At 47.1% G+C, this 12,044-nt stretch overlaps 1 protein-coding gene across 4 annotated transcripts in view; it reads left to right on the plus strand.

The window, feature by feature from the left end:
- Window positions 1-12,044, plus strand: part of CTIF (cap binding complex dependent translation initiation factor) — a 156,270-nt gene that overhangs the window by 24,947 nt on the left and 119,279 nt on the right. For 3 of the 4 annotated variants that reach the window (XM_075488871.1, XM_075488872.1, XM_075488873.1), the window contains exons 2-3: window positions 3,695-3,907; window positions 9,090-9,173. In XM_075488871.1, coding sequence (XP_075344986.1) covers window positions 3,728-3,907; window positions 9,090-9,173 — 264 coding nt within the window. In that variant the 5' untranslated portion in view covers window positions 3,695-3,727. The remainder of the gene's footprint in view (window positions 1-3,694; window positions 3,908-9,089; window positions 9,174-12,044) is intronic. The other variant, XM_075488874.1, reaches the window with a different exon arrangement.

A 12,044-nucleotide genomic window follows, 5' to 3' on the forward strand; every position in this document is an offset into this window, starting at 1 on the left:
TAGTAGGATGAGCCGTCTACAAATAGAGCTAAATCTGGATTCTGCAAAGGAACATCAGTTAAAACTGTTCATGGTTTGCTAGAAGTAAGCATTACTCGTTCACACTGATGATGTTCCTCCCCTTCATCAGGCAATGGTAACAACATCGCAGGATTCAGGGTATTGCATCTTTGCAGAGTATCATTATCTGCCATTAGTAGAATTAGTTCATACCTATGTGCCCGTTGCAGTGACAATGCTTGGGTTGCATATTGCTTCAATAGTATCTCTACTTTGTGTGGTACATAAACTGTCACTGGATGTCCTAAGATAAGTGGGTGACTCTTCTCCAATATATCTGCTGCTGCTGCTACCGATTTAATACAAGGACTTGTTGCAGCCACCTATTATCCCAACTCTTTCTTTAGCACTTTCTATTTAATAATTGATGCTTTCCATTTGCTATTGGCACTAATTAGCTAAAAGGGAAGAAGCATGTTCTCCTCCAGGGCTCCATGCTCTCTGGGGCTCCTCTTTTTTTTTTTTTCTTGTCTATTTTTTTTTTACTTTCTCCTTTTTAATATGCCACATGATTTTTGTTCAGGAGCTAATGTGTGATATTGATCTACATAATGAGCCTTTTTGACAGTCTGGGTACATTTGGGAATAATTCCTTGAGCAGATGAAATCCTTAGGCCAGAACTGCTTGTTCTTGGTAGTTTCCAGATGAAGCCACAATTGTTCAGAAGTGACAGATAAGAAATAGTTCAGGAGCTGGAAATTACACGAGCTGGGAACAGATTTTTTTTTCTCCTTCCCTTCCGGATGCCATGTGACTCACTCCAAATTTGCTTGGTAATTTTATACTTGTCTCAAAACAGACTGTAAATACCAGTTCCCGGTGAAGGAGAGGGTTGAGGGATGAAGTCTTGGTGTCCTGCAAGGTGGTGGGAGCTCCTGTGTCTTCTCCCAACTGCAGGGAAGGAGGAGTATGAGTCTTACCACAAGACACTGGTCCAGACATGGTGCAAACATGCCCAGTCCAGGTACAGGAGTTGATGGTTTCTTTTCTTTAAGGTGTGAGTGGCATTCAGCCATGGAGAAATAGGAGGAGAGGGGTTGGTCCAAGCTCCCTCCACAGTGGTTGAGTGGGGGACGATGATGAGTGATGCTGAGCCCCCTCCCCATCACTCACCTCAGCTTCTTGTGGATGGGGGATGTGGAGCTTGGGGTGAACTTGGAGCCAGCACCTGACTGATGGCCAAAGAAGGGGTGTCAGCCCCCCAGAGCGGTTCCATCTCCCACAGCAATGAGTCCCAGAGGTTTTATGTCACATGGAAAATACTTAGTTTTGATGGCGGCTCTGGCTTGGGTCAGTACCTTTTGAGGAGAGACCTCCCAGGAAATCTGGCGATGCATGCTGAAGTATGGGGCTTGAAGAGTGTCATCTGCAGGTGTTTGCAGCTGGAACAGTCCCTGCTGCCCACTCTGTGCCCCCAGGCACCCCAGGCGTGGGCAGGGGAGAGGACCACGTGAGAGGGTGGTTTGGGTGGTGGCAGTCACCTCCTCAGAGCAAACTGTACCTGTCCTTACTTGCATGACCAGATGTGTGGTCCTCATGGACTGGAAGCTCTTGTGTTGACCATGCGATGTGCGCTGTGGCTCCTTGCTCCAACCTGGGCTTTGGGAGTCTTGTAAACCGAAGTCTTGTTTGAAGAAGCATCCATGGCCACTTTCATCAGGGTGAAGGTCTCCTGGTGCTGATTCCATCTCAGGACCGCAGGAGGACCTCTCCGTGCCTTTTGCTTGCCTGTGGAGTGTACCTTTCATTTCTGTCCCTGGTGATGGTGTGGTTTGTGGAGCTGCCCTGTTCTGTGCCAGAGAAGGTGGTGGTTCAGTGACATGAAGGGGATGTCCTGTCTGTTGCTGGAAAACAGCATTGGCCAACTTTCAAAGGAGTGTGTTATCTGGGATGGATGCACTGGGTAGGTGTACATAGCGATCACAGGAGCATCCACCTGAACATCATTAGAGCTGCCCTTACTACCAATGCTGCATTTGAGGTGTCATCAGCTTTTCTTCATTAGATGCACATCTTCAGATGATCTGGATGTCAGCTGTTGACGTCCTTATGTGTTCATTCCCTGGTTAAGGGACAACTGCAGGATTTGCTAAGGTTTTTAATTCACTATGGGTCAGAGAAGATGAAAGTGGTTTGAGTTCAGTCTCTTGCATCGGTTGAAGAGGTGTACGTGGGGTGGTGTATCCATTCTCATGTGTTGGCTTTGGAAAGGGGCTGGGGATGTAGAGGGATCTGGCTTTGTTTTGCAGCAGAACACTTAATTCCTTGATGATCTGTGCCCTAAACAAGACTATCCTAATAGGGTTTGCAACGTAAGGCCCTGGATAATGGCTTCTTATTCTGCTAGCCGTAATCTACATATACATATTTAGGAGATGGCAGTGCTCCTGGAGCAGAAACTGGAGGGAGGGATAACCCGGTCTGTCAGGACGCTTGGGTAGCTGAATCAAGCCTTAAAGCCAATGACTTAATTTGTATGTACATCTGTTTGCATTTGCACAGCCTTCTCTTTCTCCTCTGCTCTGTATTTTGACTTTAATCAGTAAGAAGGTGTTTAAAACCTACATACAGAACATTTAGTGATTCAGGCTCCCATCTCTGAAGGTTTGTGTCTTGGCTGGGCTATCTGCTGGTTTCCCAGAGTCAGTTTGCATCCTGAGGATGCTTTATCTTAAAAGCATCATAAAGATGATAGAGCTCTTCTATAGAGCCGTTCTCCTGCAGAGCTCACGCTAGCTAGCTGGTGAGGTGGGCAAGGGTTTTATTCCCCTGGAAGCACTGGCCCCTCGGAGCCGGGAAAGGACCTCTTCATGTTGCTTCAGCCAGCAAAACCATGGATCCATGGCGCTTGGTGGTCTGGCAGAGCAGGACTGGGTTTGGGAGAAGAAGCACCCATGTCTGGTCAAGACGAACGTGGACTTGTGCCTCCATGGAGGTGATACCTTTGCTGTGGCAGGGGCTCGGGGCTGTGCTGGCTCAGAGCTCAGCCGGAGGGATAGCATCATTTCTTTTGTGGTTGCCAGTCGACTGGTTGATGAAGAACATGGTTTGTTGTTTTGCAGGGTTTTTCCATTTTTTGCTCTTTCTAATCCATTTTTAACAAGGAGAAGTTTTGAAAATAGATTCTGGTGTGATCTCTCTTTCACCTCCATGTGCAAACCTCCTCGCTGGACCGTTTACAGTTGCGCCGTTGACTCAGCATCATTTACTGCTGCCGTCCTAGAGAAACTTTTCAATTATCATCCTCTTCCTCACACCCCTGTCCATCGTCCCCAGCTTATCACCCTTATCCAGCACAGCTAATGGCGTGGGTTTTTTAAATTAAGCTTTTTAATTTTGTTTTTCTCTTGTGCATGTGTCTGGAGGTTTTCAGTAGTTTGGGTTTTAAGAAGGAGGATAAGCAAAATGTCCATTGTTGTCCTTAGATGTAGGAATATTACAGAAATGGGACTTTTTTTGTTTGTGCACACATGGAAACTCTAAATGTGACCACCTAGGATTATTATAAATGTTATTGGATGTACAGCAAAAGTATCCTGCCTGTGGTAACTGATAGGCTTTGGCTACTGTTTTTTAACCCTTTTATAATTACTGGGAAATAATTTCTTGCCTTTTTTTATTTTACTTTCTCAGGCCCCCTCCGTTCTCAGCATCTCTCCTGAAGGGATGGAGAACTCGTTGGTGGCATCGGCCTCCTCGGAGGCGGGGAGCAGCCGCTCTCAGGAGATCGAGGAGCTGGAGCGTTTCATTGACAGCTACGTCCTGGAGTACCAGGTCCAGGGGCTGCTGACGGATAAAATGGAGGGGGATGGCGAGAGTGAGAAGATGCAGTCCCACGTCTCGCAGGTGGGCAAAGGGCACAGCGTGGGGTGGGAGAGGGGCTGGAGGACGCCGGTGGCTTGCCGCCTGGGTTGGGGATGCACGTCCAGCTGAAGCAGCTTTTTGAGCATTGGGGTGTAAAGCAGGACATAATAAAAGACTGGATTTGGGGCAGCTTGCTTGTTCAGCCAGATATGAGGTCTCCAACCAGTTGGTAGAGGTCTCCTGCCAACTGGGTTTTGTTTTTCCATGGTCTCAAGGTGCATGCCCTGAAGCTTTTTGACTTCTCCAAGGTTCCCATTTATAAATGAAGGACATTTCATTTGTAAATGAAGGATGCCTCTCTCCAACCCAAACAGCATGCTGCTTCACCAGGGTGGAAAAAACCTGGAGGGATTGGGAAGAGCTGCAGGGGCTGCAGCGGGGGGATGCTTGGTAGCGAGATGTGCTCCTGTCTATATGCATAGGGGTGTCCATGAAACAACCAAGACCAAAAGGTCAATCAAAAGCCCCAAATGCTCCCCAAAAGTGTGGTTTTTGTGGGCATTTTAATATGTGTAATAACCTGTTTGCTTGCTTCATGGTTGTTATGTCAGAGAAGGAAATTGCTGTATTGCAGAGGATGGGAATACCCAGCAAACACAGGGATGGTTTTAGCGGGGATGTGGTTTGGTGTTGTCATTAGGAATGACATGGTCCTAGTTAGGTTTGTTCCTAAAATGGACATTTTTAGGTCCAACACAAGGAGAAATGAAACCTGAACTGTTGTTGTTGTTTGGAGGGAAATCATTTGTATTCTGGTGCCATGGTGTGCCAGATGTGTGCTGAAGATGTGAACTGTCAAAGGGATAAGTAGCCTGTGGTGCAGGGAGCAGTGAGCTCCGGTCTGTGCCCTTGGGCTTGTAAGGCTGCCGTGATCTTCTGTTTGTGATAGAGGTGCTTTCCTACCCTGCAGGGCTCTCAGTAGGATAAAATATTTAGGTTAGAGACCACTTACATACTGGTTATGAGAACGAAATAAGAATAATAAGACTGAAGGGTCATAAGGGTAAGGATATGGCCATCATTAGATAGCTGAGATGTGTCTGAACTGCTGGAGGGGTCTGCTGGTCTGATTTGGGTCTTTGTCTCTTTATATGAGGTGCGAGGAAGACTGATCCTGAGCAGAGATCCCCGGACAACTTCGCATTAAGCCTTAACGTTAGCTTAACGGCTAACGAGACTGTGTGGCAAAGCCAAGCTGGGGGTATGATGATGGGGAGAAGGGCAGAGTCCAGACTGGGTTTGTCCAGGACCACAACCTCCTCCAGCATGCAGAGAAGTTTTGTTGCAGGTCGTTTTTTCTCTCGTTTCACACTCAACTATTAATTGCTTACAAATGAGGCCCTGCCTCCCTAGGGCTTTGTTTTGCCTTTAAATTGGGAGGAGCGGTTGGGGTAGCGAGGGCAAGGCGCTCTCCTGCCAGCTGCTGGCGGTGCCCGCTTCTCCTGTCCCCTGCCCCGTGCACCCCATGTGCTGGTGGTGGGGATCACAAAAGCCAATGTCCCCAAGTCCAGCAGAGAGGAGCTTGCTTTCCACCCCAGGAGTGGGCCCATGTGAACTTCATGAAGTTCAACAAGGCCAAATGCAACAAGGTCCTGCACCTGGGTTGGGACAATCCTCAATATCAGCACAGAATGGGGGATGGATGGGTTGAGAGGAGCCCTGCAAAAAAGGACTTGGGGACACCGGTGGGTGACAAATTGGACATGAGCTGGCAATGTGCGCTTGCAGCCCAGAAAGCCAAGCATATCCTGGGTTGCATCACAAGAAGCGTGGCCAGCAGGTCAAGGGAGGTGATTCTCCTCCTCTACTCCCAGAGACCCCACCTGGAGTACTGCATCCAACTCTGGGGTCCTTGGTACAGGAAAGACATGGAGCTGTTGGAGCGGGTCCAGAGGAGGCCATGGAAATGGTCAGAGGGCTGGAACACCTCTCCTGTGAGGACAGGCTGAAAGAGTTGGGGTTTTTCAGCCTGGAGAAGAGAAGGCTCCAGGGAGACCTTATTGCGGGCTTTCAGTATATAAAGGGGGCTTATAAGAAAGACTGAGAGAGACTTTTTACCAAGGCCTGGAGTGACAGGACAAGGGGCAATGGTTTTAAACTGAAAGAGGGCAGATTTAGACTGGATTTAAGAAAGAAATTTTTTACAATGAGGGTGGTGAGGCACTGGAACAGGTTGCCCAGAGAGGTAGTGGATGCTCCATCCCTGGAAACATTCAAGGTCAGGTTGGACGGGGCTCTGAGCAACCTGATCTAGTTGAAGGTGTCCCTGTCCATGGCAGAGGGGTTGGAACTAGATGATCTTTGAAGGTCCCTTCCAACCCAAACCATTCTGTGATTCTGTATATGAAGGATCCCATCCTTATCTGATATCAGCAGTGTTTATCTGATTTATCTGAGCTATGCAGGTTTGCTGGAGCTGAGGATCTGATCCAGAGCTTTGGACCCTTTATGTATTAGCGCTGTGTAAAGAAATTACCAATCAAAGGAACCTTTTTAAGAAAAGATTTTGCTGAAGAGGTCTTTTACAATTTGAGGATCAAAGCTGTTAGAAGGGGGAGAAAATAAATTTAAAAATCAAGTGGAATTTATTTAACGTGTCAAGTTTAGAAATACTATTGAATTAGAAATAAATTAATAGTCAAATTTTTATAACTACTTTCAGCCTGTCCACACCTCTGCCCATCTTCAGAACAAAAGCTGCTAATTCTCATGGCAGCCCATGTACAATTTTTGCATTAAGATCCTTGGTTGCCACAACCAAATCCATCTTCCAGTTGTGGAAATGGGATTTTAACTTCCCTCCATCACCTACCCTGAAAAATAGAAGCTGCTGGGGTTTATGCTGCATTTAGCAGCTGCAGGTAAAAGCTGCATTTATGACAATGCTAGGGATGCTGCCTTTAAAGGTGGTCAGGTTTTATTTTAAAAGAAAAATGAATAATAATGAAAGATCTGAACATTGAACCCTTTAATTAGACCCATTTTAGTGGCATCTCAAATTAAGCAGCTAAATGTGGTTGTACCCCAGACCATTGGTGTCTATGTGGAATTAGGATTTCTATGTGAAACTCCAGCAAAATGCAGTATTTCATATTTTTAGGGCTGTATATGGGACAAGAAGTGAGGATGAGCTTTTACATAGGTCACCTGCTTTTATCGAGCCATGTCTTAAAGGATGCGTTAGGAAGGAATTATCTGTTGCCTCCCAAAGATATTCATTTTTCCCACCTCGTACCCCAAATTTGTATAAGAAATAACCAGGAATTTTTATTTCTGGTTTCCTCTTCCTGATCGCTTCTTATCAAAGCAAGCAATAAGCACTCACGTATCCTGCAGCTTGCTGGAGTAACCCTGGTGGAAGCCAGCCTGATTGAAGGTGACATGTTCCCTCTTAATGAGAGCTGGAGGAAAAAGGATGGGTTTATGGTGAAGGCACTGGACTGAGACCAAGAAAATTGTTTTTAACTGCAAGGTTCTGCCAGCAACTTAATCTTTAACTTTGGGCAAGTTACTTAATCTCTCTGCGGTTCATTTCCTTATGGCTGTAATAATGTTTTCCCTGCCTGAGAGAGGATAAATCCACTCATCCATGTGTGTGAGGTGCTCGGATGGTACTATATCACCGGATAAGTGTTCTCCACGCTGGGGGAAGGAAGGAAAGGCACGTTGTACGCTCCTCCATCCTCCACGCCACTTGCAGGGGAGCTGAATCCATCTCCAGTCTAGAGAATCCCAGAGTGTGGGCATTTGCATCATGGGGGTGTCTCCAGCCTTGCTCCCACCAGAAAAAAAAGAGGAAAGTCAGAGGGAAAATGCAATTTTCTTTCGGCTGTGGACATAATAATGGGTGAGCTGTACCTTGAGAGAACTTTCCAGGCATGTGGTTGCACTCAAAATTGTTAAAGGAGATATGCATAGGTCTAGCAGAAGGCTCTCAAGCATGATAGCATCATGAGCTTCTCCAGGTAGGTCAGCAGAGGTGGCAGGAGAGCAATGGGCATCTCGTTAAAGAGTTCATTAAAGGTGAGGCTGATGTTTCCCATCTGGTTGAGCTAGCATGGGCTCTCCGATGAGGGCAGAGCTGTGCAGGGATGGTGAGCAGTTCTAGTGGTGGCACTTCCTCTTATTTGTGGGCTCATCTGTACTTGTCAAGAAGCACTCAGGTAGTTGCTGTTTGTACGGAATTGAATTTTCATTTTTCTTGGCACATCAGCCTTGGTGATGGCATCCAAGCGGTGAGTGTCCCTGGAGCAGCCAAGTGCTTCCAGAATGAAAGACCTCAGAAATGGAACTGGTCACCAAGGTTCAGTCTCAACTTTGGGGGGGGGTAACAAAATGACTTTAGGATTAAGCAGCATCTTTTATGTTCGTTTGCTTGATTTTTTTTTTTCCCCTTCCCCAGTATGATGCAACCCTTCATTTCTTTGCAGGGGGGAAAAACCCCAAATGACCCCAAATTGAATTATTTTGGTGGAGGCACCTTGCTGTCAAACCTTGGGGGAAACAGCAGGTCATATTCCAGAGCTGCTCACCTCTGCCATGGACTGTGCTGTCCTGCTGACCTCCCCCTATGGCCAGGAAGTCCCCTGATGCCCATGTCCTTCACCATGGGGCGAAGCTGGTGTGACAGCAGGGCTGCCGTGCAGGATGCACATCACAGCTGCGGCATACGGCAATGGCCAAACCTGCAGCTTTGAGCTCTGTTTTCTGGTTTGTTTAAAATAAAAACACAGGTTTTTGGCAGCTCAGGACTCATATCTGTCCCTGAAGCGAACAGAATTGGGAAAAGCAGAAAATTCCCAACTTTCCATGGAAGACTCCATGGAAAAGAGTAATCAAGTCAAGCTGTCCTGGTGCGTACCACGCGCCTGAGATACCAAACACCGTTGGAGTCTGCAAGGAAATACTGGGGATAGTTTTTATTGCAAAGCATCATTTCGGGTGCCTTCCTGCAATTGTTCCTGCATCTTCCCTCTGCTCACCGTCGGCGGGTGGAGCGTTTCCAAGCCAAAGCCCTTGGGATCATCCTCAAAAAGGGGGGGACCGCACACGTACAGTGATGCCCGAGGCCGGATGGCATTTGCTGTGTGCTGTGGACTGACACAGCAGTTTTCCCCAGCACGGCTATTATTTTACACAATCCCTTTTTTTATCCCTTTTATAGTGGACGGCGGATTGTAGTGAGCAGCTTGATGGCAGCTGTTCCCCATCCCGAGGGAAGGGCTCGTCGTCTCACGACCACAATCAGGTAGGGGTTGTGTTTAGCTCTTCCTCACCAAACCTTTGCTTTTGTTCTTGTATTGCTTCATCTGGCAGTGCGGAGCCTGCCCGTGCTGCCAGCTTTCCCTCTCCTGTGGAAGGGGAGACGTGTCCCTCTGCTTGGCACCTGAAAGCTCGCTCCTACCGAAACCATGGGAGATGGGCAACATCCTGATGTGCGGATGGATGCTTTGACCGGGAGCTTATTGCTCTGCAGTAAAGGGGGAAAAAATATGGAGTGTCCCATTTATTCCTGAAGAGCTTCTTATTGCCACCTGTGCGAGGGATCTATTTGGAGCATCAAAACTGACTTGGAAGTATGAGATGTAGGGATGAAGGGGTCTTTGTGTAGCTGTGCTTCTTGGTTATGTGCTGCAGCACAAGGATGGCATTGCGGGGAAGAGGATTAAATAGCTGAAAGGGTGAACTGGGAGAAGAAGCAAAATTGCATGTGCTGAGAGCCTGTGTTGGGTTTGCAATGACAGAAGCCAGGTGTGAGTTGGTTTTGGTGGTTGTACGTGGTGTGAACATCAGTGAAGAGTATTTACCAAGCACTGCTGGCATCGCTGGAGGTGGCTTTCCCTCCTCCGTGTGAGCACTGGCGTGGGAGAGGGTTGGGTAGGGTGGAGGCATGGGTTTGACCATTGTCACATGGTTGAGGAGCTGCTGTGCCACCATGAGACCATCAACCCTGTAAGAGCAGTGTTCACCCGAGGAGATATGAGACTGAGCCAGCTGCAGGAAAGGGTGAAGCGGCGTTTGCAGTTGCTGTGGCTGATGGACGTCCCACCTGGAGAAAGGGCTTCAGGCTGGTGGTTTTGGTGCTCTTGCCCTGCTTGATGTCCTCCAGGCTTCGGTCCCACGTGTGGGATCCATGAGAAGAACCTTGCAGGGCGGTACAAGAGGACGTGCTGGTCTAAGCAGTGCGTATTGCAGCTCCCGCATCCCGTTTTGGGCACGGCTTCTTCCCACACAGAGCCGTGCTGGAAGCTGCTCGGCTGTGGGATGGGGGCTCACGCATTCCCTTCCTGCCATGTGCCTGGATGCAAAGATGCTGGGAGCATCTATACAAACACCTGCACGCAACAAAGACAAGATCTTGTTGTGTAGGAAGGTGCATGCTGTACGGAGATGTTGCTTCAGATGAGCCTCTGAAGGTGCCAGATGGAATTGTGGATTTAATTTATTATAGCTTTGATCTGCTCTGAAATATTCGGCAGCAAACCTTGTCCGGGCTCCCTCCCAGTGTCGCAGCCGGCTGCTTGAAATTCAGCTGGGAGGCTGGCCGTTTCCATCGAGCCTCCTTGGGTTGCTCGGGGTGTTAGCAGGACCGGGTGTTTTCCCTGGGGAAGAAGGTCCCTGGCTCTTCACCCAAGGGCTCAGCTGACATGCCAGTCTCTGGTGGGTACCACAGGAGGATGCAGGAGTCACACACAAGTGATGCTTTCCTGACTCCAATCAACACAGCCCTGACATCTTCTATCTACCTTGTGCCATGCTCTCTTTTGTTTCAACTTGTGGTTTTTTAATTGTTTTTTTTTTTTTCCTGGGCATTAAACCTATTTGATCTCCTCCAGCACGGAGCTTGTTTTCTATATACAAATAACATTCACTGATGCCCAAGCTGATTTCCCTGCGTTTGGGTGCTCTCCCAGCCTGCAGCAGAGCTAATAATTATCTCTCTCCATGTTGGGCTTCCTTTAACAGCAAGTAACAAATTTTCCTTGGCACCAAAGAGGAGCTGCAAGCTATTGTTCTTCTGTCCAGGCAAGCGTTTCTCTTGCTGTTACGAGTGAAATGCTGCTGGTGAGGACTAGCTTCAGTTTATTACCATTTCTGGCTGTTGATTTTTCACTAGTAGCTTTAAACATTAAAAAAAAATATGCATTAATAAGGTGTTTGTCTTGAATGTAAATTATCAATCACTCTTCGAACCTGCTAAGGAAAAAGCTAGCTAATTATTTCCCAAGGAATGTTAAGGTTTTTTTGTTGCATTTTTTTATGGATTTTGAGGGGTTTGGTTGGAAAATCAAATTCCTGTTTTTCCTATTTTATTTCCACCTGAGATTTTTGCATTGCTGGTTGTGCAATATGCACCAGTCTTAGTTGAAATAGACTTGGATGTGAGATTTCTGCTGGCTTCAGCTACTGTGAAAATGTGGGTTATGTATCGGTGACCATGATATGCCTCACACAGTTCTAACCTGATGGTCAGAAAGGGCATTTATATGGAAATCCAGGTTAGTCTTGGAAATATATTCAGCATCTGGTTCCTTTTCTGTGAAGGCAGAGTAGTCCAGGGCCACATTTTCAAAGTAATTGGCTTCCTAAAGGTTATAGGGGAGCCTAGAGTGAAGCTGACTTTCCCATGCCTGAAAATCCCCCTCTGCATCCCTAAGTACCTGATGCCTTTGAAATTCTTGTCTCTAGGATCCAGCAAGGTTAAAAATAAAAGAAAGATTTTTTTTGTGTGTATAGGTGTATTATGTATTTATATAGACATTTATATATAATATGTGTGTATATAAGCATCCACAGGATGTTGTATAAGTGTGGGGCTGAGAGCAATTCCTGGATAATGTGCAATTTAAGGGTAATAATAAGGTGTCTTGATGCAACCTGCAGTCCAGGATATTCCTAAATTGCTGTTTTTCCGACGTTGTTGGGTATCTCTGGGAAAGGCCACCCCATACTTGCCCTGCTCTTGCACTCATTGGTGAGACATCTGCTTAGCAGCTGTGAGAGACTATATGGGGGTCAGTGCCCATAGGCTGGCACTTGTGCATCCCGTACAAAGCAGTGGCTTAAAAATGGAGAAAATTCCCCCTGGAAACCTTTTCTTCTGGTCTTTCCAGTTCTC

The sequence above is a fragment of the Mycteria americana genome (assembly GCF_035582795.1).
Source record: "Mycteria americana isolate JAX WOST 10 ecotype Jacksonville Zoo and Gardens chromosome Z unlocalized genomic scaffold, USCA_MyAme_1.0 Scaffold_18, whole genome shotgun sequence".
NCBI classification, from domain to species: Eukaryota; Metazoa; Chordata; class Aves; order Ciconiiformes; family Ciconiidae; genus Mycteria; species Mycteria americana.